We start from the raw sequence: 12,136 nt of genomic DNA, 5'->3' as shown, positions 1-12,136 counted from the left end.
CTTTAGACAGGGTCATCTTCCATCTCTGTGGTTAATCCAATTCAGACTCAAAAGCAATAGATTTAATGGAGATGTAGTCAGATTAAATCTGTTTGTTGCTACCTTGTTGTCTCAACTCTATCTACAGTTGGTCTCCTGTTACTTCTCCTTCCCTTTCCTACTTTCCTTTCTGTCCTTCTGCAAGGACTCTTCTCAGTAATTATACTGCAGGCATATTTTTTGCTTTACCTAAGAGCAAAGAAAAAGATCCCACAAAATTCAGAGATTTTTTTTTTCATCATTGTATTTTACTGGATGAGAAAGGGAATCTATCTACAGTATCCTTCAAGAAACTGAAAAAATTAGCTTTCACCCATCTCAAAACAGGCTTATCTGCTCTCTTTATTCAAAAGACAGCTACATTTCATACAGTTAGAGGCATCTCATATTCACAGTAAATCTAAATTAATACCAAGAAAAGATAGAACCTCTAGCTTGCCATCACACAGAAAGCCTTTGAAACACCTAGTATCACCTAGGGCAACTACTGTAGAAGGAGAGACTTTGGGTTGCCCACACTTTTGTCAAGTAGCACGCTCCTAAAGGGGCTGAAACCCTGGGCTTAACACTTGTCCTGTTTTGTCAGTGAAGCATCTTTGTGACTTTTACAAAACTAATGTCTTACACAATTATGGCCAGTAGAGTTCTGCACTAAAAACTGCAGGAATCCTGTGTCCCAATACTCCTGCCAAGAGTCAGCCCTGTTATTCCGAGCCTGATCAAGTCCCAACAGTGTCTAAGAATAGTAGGCCATGTATCAAAGTACTCACATGTGTGGCTGCTTTCATCACCCACGTGTGAAGCCTGCAACTCTGGCATGCACCACTATGTGAACAAGAAGTTTCTGTTTCCACCACAGCTGAGAGCAGAGGAAGGACAGAAGCCAGGAACATGTGGGATGTTTTGTGCCTCTTCCCAATCAGAGTTTTAATGACAGATGTCAGGAAGTGGTAACCAGATGTATCTGAATCATCTGCTAGTGAGGCACAACATAACAATATTACAGCCTGTGTCATGACTCTCAGTGAAGTCCATGGTAACAAACTCCCATCAAATTGCTACTTGATTTTAACGCTATTTGTGAGTTGTCTGACACTCTGTGAGTGCTGCTCTGTGCCAGCCCTGCACTGCTGTGCCTTGCTGTCTCTATCCTGCAGTTGAGCTGTGTCAATTGGCAGAACCAGTTTTTCCAGTGGTTTGCACATATTCTGACTCTCCTGACCCATCCTGCCCCTTGGCAGGGAGATGAAGGATGGTAGAGCTGCTATACCTGTGGGACTATGCTGAACTGCATCTGTGGGCTTCAGCAGAGGGATGGTTGGAAGGGAGTGGTCAGGCTGGGGATGGAGTTTCTTGAGAGTAGAAGGGTGAAGATCCCAGATCACCCAGCAGTTCAGTCAGATAGATCCTAGATACTCATCTGCTGCAGACTGACCCTTCAGGCAGGGTTGTGGTCCTGGTATGACAGACTGAATGTTAGTTTTACCACTGCAGCACTGGAGAGTGTTTACCCAGAGAATTGTGTCAGAACAAGATGTTTTCTAAGCTCAAACAACACAGCAGTCTGGACTCTCCTCAAGTTTGGGTTTATCTTGTCCATTTTCACAATGAAAGAGAGGGACAGAGATTTCAGATACTGTTTGATTCTGGCTGGGCACAGTAGTTTCAAAAACCAAGCCATCCGATCAACAGGATGCATAAATGCCAGCAGTATTAAAATTGACTGGTACTCTTCTCCCTCAAAATTTTAAGGCTCAGTTCACCAGCTGTCATCCTTGTGACAAAGTCATTCCCTGCTTCAGAAATGTGTCCAACTCAAAGGTGTGAAAGGTGACAGATTTGAATGACCCATGTTATTTATGTGGCATTGTTTAGCAGATGTATCTCTCAGAGACAGTTCAGAAGTTACTGAGGAATCATTGCATACACTCCTCATCCTACCACAGCTGGGTATTGCTTTCCATTCACCACCTGTAGGAGCCACAGAGTTTTGTCTTTGAGTAAAAATGGTTACTTGGCTTGTGATGGTTTTCCTTCAGGCTGATGTCAGGTGAGGATCCCATGATTTATCACTGCTTTTCAGAACCTACAAATAACATTATGATTAGTAGGTATTGGTGGTTTCTGCCAGAAACATGAGCCGTTGTGTGCTGGCTGCCATAAACATTTCACTGTTGCTGATATTTTGGGTGGTGTCTGTAGACCAGCAGCAAGGGCTTCCAGTTCTGCTATGAGAGCTACTACTGCTAAAATTCCAATGCTTTTAAATGAGTCACCATTTTATTATTCTTCCTTATGAGATTTTGCAGTCAAATAAATAAGAAATGGAGCAAACAGAAGCCAAAAGAGAAGCATTGCTTAGTCTGTAGGAGTAACCAGTAATTTATTGGTCTGCACTTTAGTACATGCATAACTGTAAGTGATTATTTAATTCTCAGAGTATAAATTGTATCTTCAAGGCAGCACACATATCAATTCACTTTTCCCACAGTTTAAAATTAAAAAGCAAGATAAGTAAATTATATTTTTGAACATTTAACTACTCATTAGAGATGCTATTTGTAATTTGTTTCTCAGTTTGCGTAAATGCCTGAAGTTGGTGTTCTAGCACACTGAAGTTAGTGTTCTAACACAGTTAAAATAAATAAATCCTTTAAATCTGTGGGGAATTAAAATCTATGTGCATGGATATTCATGTTTAACTCAATAAATTACATAGATACTGTACACTATAGTTTTATTGAAAGTGATGCAGTTTAATTCACTTTCATATCAGGCAGTGAACATGGTTGCTATATGATTCAAAGATGCTTCTTTTTTGGGTTTTTGTCCAACCAATTTTTTTTTTCAAGTGGATCATTTCATAGTTTTCTCTTATATATTTTCCATTCCTGCTTGAAAATATTTTACACTGTGATCAGCAATGAAACAGTTATTACCTGATAAAAAATTTTAAAATATTTACAAGCTGCATACATCATTAGTTGTAGGGGTTATTTGAAATTTTGCCCTGCTCAGAAAGATGGTCTGGATATTAAGTTGATAGGAATCCTTTGAACTTTAGCTCTGAGAAGTGCACAGATTAAAAGCAATTTCATGTGGTCTGACAGCCCATCTTTGTAAAAAAACTCCACAATATCTGCTGCTAATGTGTGCTTAAGAGGTGATAAGGAAGGCTGTAGCCTGAAACAAGATAGCGTTTCCTACTAGATTTGTGTGCATTTATCACCAGGTTTTTGGTTGCTTTTTTATCTGCTGGAATGAGTGTAGCAACATTTCTGTCCACCTGTTCCCAGTGAAAAGAACCTCCTTATCACTGACATAGCTGAAGTGTTTTCCATTGCCAGTTAATTATTAGGGCTGTTTTATGCAGTAATTCAGAACACATGCTTATTAGAGTGATGAAAAATTAGCCTTTCATTAAAATCGACTTCCTGTGTGTTTTTTTAGGCAATTGACAGCATCCATCAAGTGGGAGTCTACTGCCTAGCACTTGTCCCAGCAAACACGCTTCCCAAGACACCGCTGGGAGGGATTCACCTGTCAGAAACCAAACAGCTCTTCCTGGAAGGATCTCTGCATCCTTGTAACGTGCTGATGTGTCCCCACACCTGCGTAACAAACCTGCCTAAACCAAGGCAAAAGCAACCAGGTAAGAGGAGTGAAGTCCCAGGGCCTGTGACTTCATGCTGTGTGCTTATGGTACTGTAAAGGAGCAAAATCAAGTAATTGCTGATACAGGTAAGAATCAGCTTCATCAGCTTTCCTCTTCAATATTCTGTGTGTGTCAAGGAGATCATTGGTGTTGCCAGAGCTAGAAGCACCTTCACAGAGAGTGCAAGGAAAAATACTAATTCAATAAAGATGAGATTTTTACCACTCTACAAGGCACTGCTGAGACCATACCTGGAGTTCTTTGTAAATCCCTCTTCAGTTGTGTTTAAAGATGATGGAGACCAAACCAGAGAAAGATAAAATCTTGGCTTATTTTGAAGGCTGAGTTTGTAAACTAGAAACAGAGAGGAAGAGGACTGTTGACACTAAATAACAATGTTGGAAGAGCAAATACTTCAAAACTGATCATGAATAAATTAAGCCAAAGAATGAGTGTTTTAATCCCCCACCTCTGTGGGGAGATTCTGTATTACTCTTCCAGCAGCTGTATTAGAGGAAAAACCCTAGTTTTAACATGGTTCTTCAGATGTTCTGCCTCTTCATGAAGAATGTAGGATGAAATGGTTCAGCAAGGGACTGTCCCAAGAGACCAAGAATGCCCTTGTAGCCTGCTGTAATCCAGTCACTGGTTATTTGTGCCCAATGTACAAGGAAATTTTAACAAGTTTTTGCCTTTGAATCCAATTGCAGGTTTTAGTACTCAGATTAATTTCAAGGAGTGCTGGATGTGTAGCCTCAGGCTTAAGACTTGGATTCAGCTACATTAGACTAAGTGCTGGTTATTTTCCACTTTGAAAAACACCTTGGAATTAGAAGTGGGTTTGCTCTCTGGATCTTAGATATGGAGACTATCCCTCATGAATTCAGTGCAAGTTTGCGCCTAAACCATCATCTTTTTTTAAAACCTTTGGACAAATGTTTCAGAATCAAAACCATAATCTCGGTTTGTGGATACTGGGAGTGTCAGAGGTTAACAGTGACTTGCACTAACTTAATGAAAGCAAGGGGGCCTTTTACTGCAGTGGTCACATTGGTATTTCCTTGTTGCTGCACCATAAAATAATTGCTGAATTAGAATCAATAGAGATTGTTACAGATATGTTATGTATACATTAAATGTTACTATGGTAATAGGAATATTTAATGCCATGAGCATAGAAACAAAATTGATAGTATCACATTCTCCCATTTTGTGTTGTTGTGACATACCCAGAGGGTATTCCTTTTATAATTTTAAAGCAGAGTAGTCTGTAGGTGCTTTAGATTGTACATTATCTGGTTACTTATACCAGAAACAATCATTTGGACATCATAGGCTAGAAATAGAGCCTGGTATAAATTGCAGTTGATCAGTAATCCATGCTGGAGAAGCAGAAAACGAATGCCAGCATGAGCATAAATGGTATCTGTGAGACAGGTATTGTCCCCTAATGGCAACAACAAAAGATCAGTGAAATCCACCTAATGGAAGAGTGTCAGCCACGGCATCTTATTTTCTTCTGAAGTTACTTAACTTCACTCTCAATCTTATTCTAGAGGGCTTGCATGTATTTTATCATATGCACCTCTGCCTTCCTAATCCCTGTCACTTCGTGTCTGTAGCATTACAGAAGTCCTAATACAGATGCAACTTAGCCCAGGCAACAGAAGAGGGAAATAAGAATGTTGTCACTCTGGACTGAGGCACTTGAATGGACATGCCTACAGTAGGAGCTAAATTTTCCAGATTCCTCCTGTGAAGGCAGACAAGATATGTCTCTGGTTGTGGAGAGCCCATGCTAAATTAGAGCTGTTCTGAGAGGATTAATCCAGTCCAACGTATCTTTCAACCACTTCTGGTTCCTAACCAATGTTTATGTCAACAGAGATGTGCTCAAATTTTGGTTTTGTGGATGGCAGTGAGGAAAACGTAATGCAAAAGAAATCACATGAATTTTCATCCACAAGCAAAAGATTTTTATTGCATTTGGTGTATTTCTGCTTTATTCTAGAAATTGGCCCTGCCTCTGTGATGGTGGGGAACTTGGTCTCTGGAAAAAGAATTGCACAGGCCAGCGGTAGAGATTTGGGGCAAATAGAAGATAATGACCAGGCCAGAAAGGTAAGCTAAACTTTCCTGTTACAGCGTGTATTTAACATCATATTCATCATAAAATAATTTAACTTCATCCATATATATAGTTAACATCATACAGTTGACATCAGGACACTCAACAGTTCAGAGATATGATGGATGATTATGATTATTATTATTATTACCACCAAATTTTGATGGCTTCTTTTTAATTAATGCATATATTTAATATGCCTTCTTCACAGATAAATATTAAATAGACATGATGAGAAGTCACTGCATTTCAGTTTTATGGATTTTTTTGAAATAAGTTTACATGGGGCAGCAGAAAAAATGTGGTGGAAAGTGTTCTTGGGCCTTCTACCAGAAATAACCCTCTATTACATAATTTTTTCCAGCTCAAGTGGAATCCAGAGAATTTTGTTTACATATAAGGTCCTGACCTTATTTATTGTTCTTTTAACCCTGGAAAATTAAGTTGAAATACAGCTCTTTTGGGGGCTTATGTGAGTAATTAAATTAGTAAGTTCTAAGCTGTATAAGTGCTTATGTATTTAAAGAAAGAAAAAGAGAGGAAGCTAAAGAATTAAATAGTGCTTAAATTCAGAGGGATCAGTAAGAACTTTTATTGCTTTGGAAGTATATGCAGTAATATATCATAATCCCAGCAGTGGCTTCACTTCCAGAGAGGTGGCTGCTACCATCCAAAAAGACCTTCCTATAAATGTGTGACAAGAAGAGAATTAATTCCTGTTTAGTGCTTCTGGGTATTGTGACCTGGATTTTAAAGCCAAGAAGTTGTTCGGTGTCGTGACTGTCACTTTGCTTTATTGCAGTTCCTGTTCCTGTCAGAAGTGTTGCAGTGGAGAGCTCAGACCACCCCTGACCATGTGCTCTACACCCTGCTCAACTGCAGGGTAAGAATCTCAGGCCATGGCTCCAACAGGCTTGGAAAAGGCACACTGGGATTTCAGCAGCATCTGCTTGTGCTGTGGCTGGATTTGACCTTTCTATTCCCATTTCCACTAATACGCAGCTGTTTTATTTAATATTCACTGAGGCAGAAAGGAAAAGAGAATCATCATTGTCAATAGTCAAGTTATAGATTTCTTTTGTATCAGACAGCATGCCTTACACATTTCTCATTCCTTTTTCCACCACATACATGTTGTGTGTGAGCTGACACTGCAAATCTGTTTCAATACTGTTGAATCTGTTTCAGATCTGTCTGAAACACTGTTGAATAACAGTGTTTAATACTGCTCACCATCCCGATTCCCAGTTTGAAAAGCACAGGCTTGGCAAAACCAAAGCATTTTCCCGAAATATAACAATGGCTGCTGTTTGTGACATTGGACCATCTGGGGGAGGTGTGAGAATGAGAAAAGGTGAAGAGAAGAAAATGTGTGTCCAGAATACAATCATATCTATAGAGGATCACTAATAAATCTCTGCATAACCTACATGAGATGCCAGCCTGGCACAGCATTTCATTGCTTACTAAAAATGAGTTAATGAATGTGAGAGGTACAGAACTTGGCTTTGCTAAGAGTAAAACTTCCTTGCTTTCTGTAGTGTAACTTCTTTACTTCCTGGATGATTACAGATTACAGATGACAAACCAATAATTCTCAAGACCACAGAGAGAATTAAGGTCTGATTTCAAACCATTCCATCACAGTACACCTACACATATCTGTCAGATCTGGGAAACATACTTAGTGTGTGAGGGTCTTCAGGAGAGGGGAGGCCTGGAAGAGTGCTGTTCTCCTGGAGTAGTAGCTGATGTTGTCTCAGCCTATGTGGTCTTTATGCAACTTGAATATGTCCTTAAACCGCCAGTAATTTGTGGACCCCTGTGAAATCACCACTTACAGTATTTACAGAATGTCCTTCTCCATTTTACAGTGCTGGTACAAAGTTCAGTTTGAAGCTACCAGTAAGTCATTAAATAATTTTTTTTAAAAATTCAGATTAATAGTTCATATTTGTGAATATGTGAAACCTGGCAGATAAATAGTGAAGTAATAATGTGTATTTTATGGCAAAGTAGAAGTCTTGAGAGGCAATACTGTTTACAAGTTCAGAATTGCACCATTAAAGTACTGCATTGCTGTGTCCTGTAAGTTAGGAACAAAGATGCTGTGAGAAAGAGTTGATGTGTGCTATCCCATCTCTTCCACACAAGGCTGTTGCTTTTGAGTTTTAAATAAAGCCAAACTTCCCATGCTGGCAGAAGGGTTCAAACAGGGAAGGGAAGTAAGGACACAATGTGCAAAACAAGGATTAACAAAACAAATTCCTGTTCCATAGAAGTGAAGAGTAGTTGGATTTTAAAATACAGTTTCTCTGTTACTCTCAGTGAAGAGTATCTCATCATATGAAATTTGATTGAGACATAATGCTTTTTGGAGAGAATATTTTATGGAAAAGGATGACAGATGTGGTGGGGTTTGCCCCAGGCAAATTTTATTGCCCATCTTGAATTTTTGTTCTGATTCGTAACTTTTCCTATTTTCTCTTCCTTGGACATTGTCTGTACACTTTGTTCTAAAACATTCAGGCATCCTGCAGTGGATGACTAATGAAAGTCCACTGAGATTAGTGTTTTCCTGTAACCCAAGCTTTGAGAATTTGAAATATTTCAAAATTAGTGCAGTACATTGTTTTTAATGTGTGTCATGAAGGATTGCAACACCTTTATATTTCAGGATAGCTCATTAAAGGCCCAAAGGGAGTAGCTGCCTGATGCTTGCAAGTGATTCTTGTCCAACAACAGGATTCTCCTTCCCTACACTTCATATAAACAGTGACTTCCCACTGGTTCACAGGCAGCAAGTGCCAGAAGTCTTAAATGTAAACAAGCTTTGCACAAATTCACTTGATTTATAGCAATTCCCTATCTGCTGGTAGGACCTGTGCTTCTGATGTGTGCGGGGATATAAAGAGTCCTTCTCATAACCATGGAAACAGGCAATTTCTTGAAAGAAGAAATAGAGAATTCACATTCTGTAAATGGTACATTCTCCTGACAGGTCTGCAGTGGCAGGGCAGCCAGACCTCATGTTGCTTTGGCATACTCAGGGCTGGACAGATGGAAGTCATCTCTGGTCCAGGATCCATAGAGTTCCATATGTCTTTAGAGGAAGCCTTCTTAGTGAAATTGTCTCCACATTGATCAGAAGAGTGATTAAAACTGTCTGAAGTGCAATTCAATAAGTGGGGTTGCTGAGGATGATGAAGAGGAATGCTGAACCCTGGCTTTGTCCATTTTATTTCCAGGGCTGTGCTCTTTGTTGCCAGTTTGTACTGAAGTCTGTGAATGCCAGGTGATCCTGGTAACGTGGCACTGCTTGTAGTGCTTGCCCTTTGGCAAACTGCTCCCTCCTCTCTGAAGCCTGGTCAATAAACACTGCAGTGGTGTGTGGGGTGGTGGTGGACAGAAACCAGCACCAGAACAAGCACTTATTATTCCTTGCCTTGTTAAAATAGAGTGTAAAGAACATTTCCTTGAAACAGTAGACTTTCTTGCTTTCTCCCTTAAGGAAGATAGTGATGTAATACTTTTTTATTGTATTACATTGCATTTTTGAGGCACTATTTTAGTGTGCATTTATGTGTTCTTCTTTAGTATATATGTATTTACATATTCTTACATATTCTTACCTTCCCCCCCCCCCCCCAATTTTTTCAGAAACACCTTTTTTTTTTTTTTTAAGTGAACTTAGTGCTTGTGATAGGTGCCAGGTGTGTCACAGCTGTACTGGAGACTGAACTCCTCTTTTTCCACAGAACAAGAACACAAGCCAAGATGCAGCCCTTCCCGTACTGCCCTGTCCCTTTCTCCCAGCCCAGACCTGGCCTGACGAGCTCTAGGTGCAGCCAGTCTGTGCTGTACGTTTGCTTTTAGTCTTCTGAGGTGTCTGCCTGCAGTGGTAGTGAATTTTGTGATACAGATGTATATATTTTTCTAAATGTGTACTTGTGTGTGTGCATATATGCACACATGCATATATATTTAGGAAGTGCAAGAACTGTAACACTCATTCAATTTGAAACACTGTGACTGTTAGTTTTGCGTTTGCACTATTTGAAATGCTTCATAAATGCCAAGCTCATGCTGACCAGAGTTATTAAAATTTAACAAATACCTTTCTTCTCTCTTTCATTTATATGCAATATAAGTGTTTATCTTTTGTTCCAGACTAATTCTTTTTTCCATCACAAAGTATTGTTTTCTCCTGTGTCTTGTGTCTTTTGTCTTTAAAGTATTTCTGCTGGGCCACTTGGCTCCACTCCAATGTGCAGACAACAAAATGCAGTTTTCAGAATTGCTCTCCACAGATGCTCCAGTTTGCTACAGAGACCATAGAGGCACTTCCCTGGCTGCAGCAGGAATGCTGCCTGTGTAGCAAGGGAAGTACAGGACATTGGCACACTGCTGTGCTGCCCTGGTGGGGGCAGACACACTGCTGAGGGCAGAAGGCTCAGAGAAAGGAACAGAGAACATTCCTCTACTTTAGAAACATTTTCTCCTTCCAACTACAGTTTGGCCTAAGGCTGAATGTTCCCATATTTTAAGTTCATTGAATGGCATATTGTGGCTGCCCCTCATCCCACAACTTCTAAGGTGAAGGGGAAAACAGAGTTTCAGCCCATCACATTATCTCCTGTGACATTTATCTTTCTTCCCATGCAGGGAACAATAGCCAACTCACTGACATGTGTCCAGCTGCATAAACGAGCTGAGAAGATAGCTGTCATGCTGATGGAGAGGGGACATTTACAGGATGGAGACCACGTGGCTTTGGTTTACCCACCAGGTAAAGAATTGCTGTAGCAGTACCTTGGGATTCGTGGAAGTCCATGAAGATCCTTCTGAACGGTGCTGCAGCAGGGCTGTTACCGTGTGCACCATGGGAATTGTCAAACACAAGGTGTTTGCCTTATGCACATTCCTTTGAATTTAGTCAAATGTAGTTAAAAGAATCTCTCTTTGTCCATACACACAGATTTTATTTCTTTGGGTTCAGATTAAGACTAACCTATGCTTTTAAAACCTGTCTCTTATGAGCAGTCAAATTTAATTACTGCTATTTTTTTTTAATTTGCTGGATACAGACTATGTTATGAGCATGCAGTTCCATCTGCTAAGTGTTCTTAGGTTCTCCTGTTCAATTCCCTCTTGGAAGTGCTGCATTTCATGAGGGTAAAGCAACAATAACCATGAAGTAATACATGAGGATTTTTTAGAGTAGAATTTTGATTGATAAGTAGCAAACAATTAATAAATATAAAATTGTCATTACAATTCTCTCCATATATTCTTAATCTAGATAGCTCTCTTGGTTTTGATTTTCATTCTTTGGCATCAGGGCTTTTAAGTTTGTGTTAACTGGTAACATATTTGACATTTGCTTGAAATTATTTCTGATCTAGTGCTACTCTTTTATCTTTAACATTTCTTGTGTGTTAGTGAAATAAACAGTCTGATTTAAGATCTGTAATGTGATATTTGGCTTGTAAGGACTGCAAGACACTGGTTATATCTTTGTAGTTATAGGAGCAGTTTTGCAGTGATTAATATGGGAAAACCTTTTCCACAAAAGAAGACCAAGACTTTAAACTTAAATGTTTGTTTTCTGTATTTCACTTTTCATGAATGAAGCATTTTATTGAAGGAACAATAACCTACCAGTACTGCAGATCCTTTTCCACTGAAAGAATAAACCAGCCCCAAGATGACCTATGTGATCTTATCATAGGCTGTGTACAGCACCAGGGAGGTGACCAACAGCAGTATTCAAAGCATCCTTGAACTGTTGTCTGTTCAGCCTCCTTAGGTAGCCTGAAGGGTGCTGTCCCTTGTCCACCACCTGCAGTCAATATCTATATGGCACAGCACCAAATATTATGTTAGAAGCAGGATTTCAAAATCATTACTCCCTTTTTTACTGTGAAATATCAGGTAGATAAGTCAAGACTGCCTACGTGAGGTTAAAAATGGCAAGAGGAAGACAGTGTTCTATGGCACTCCTGATGTTCTTTCTGCAGCTGATAGGACCAAACATCACCCTACCTTGTCCTTTTGTTGGGACATCCCTCTTCTTGTATGCTCTATAGATGTACATTTAGGAAGATAATTAATCTGTAGAAATCAGTGTTTTTAACAGGTTACTTCCTGAACAACAAACTGGAGTTCTCCTAAATGTTGCTATGTGGCTGCAGTTTTATGTGTCACCTGTAGTTTTTCATGCTCAGAATGGTGCAGTTGGCAGGAATCACTGAAGCTGAACAAATACTGACAAGGGGCTAAAAAATAAGTCTGTTAAAGGGCTTAGTCACTCA

General features: G+C 39.6%; 1 protein-coding gene across 1 annotated transcript in view; it reads left to right on the top strand.

Annotated features, from left to right (window-relative positions):
• DIP2C (disco interacting protein 2 homolog C) overlaps nt 1–12,136 on the top strand; it is a 308,057-nt gene that overhangs the window by 243,300 nt on the left and 52,621 nt on the right. The window contains exons 23-26 of the mRNA XM_053984007.1: nt 3,490–3,691; nt 5,706–5,815; nt 6,625–6,705; nt 10,488–10,611. Coding sequence (XP_053839982.1) covers nt 3,490–3,691; nt 5,706–5,815; nt 6,625–6,705; nt 10,488–10,611 — 517 coding nt within the window. The remainder of the gene's footprint in view (nt 1–3,489; nt 3,692–5,705; nt 5,816–6,624; nt 6,706–10,487; nt 10,612–12,136) is intronic.

This window comes from Vidua macroura, chromosome 1, assembly GCF_024509145.1.
Source record: "Vidua macroura isolate BioBank_ID:100142 chromosome 1, ASM2450914v1, whole genome shotgun sequence".
Classification (NCBI taxonomy): Eukaryota; Metazoa; Chordata; class Aves; order Passeriformes; family Viduidae; genus Vidua; species Vidua macroura.
This window is presented reverse-complemented; position numbering and strand designations above follow the sequence as displayed.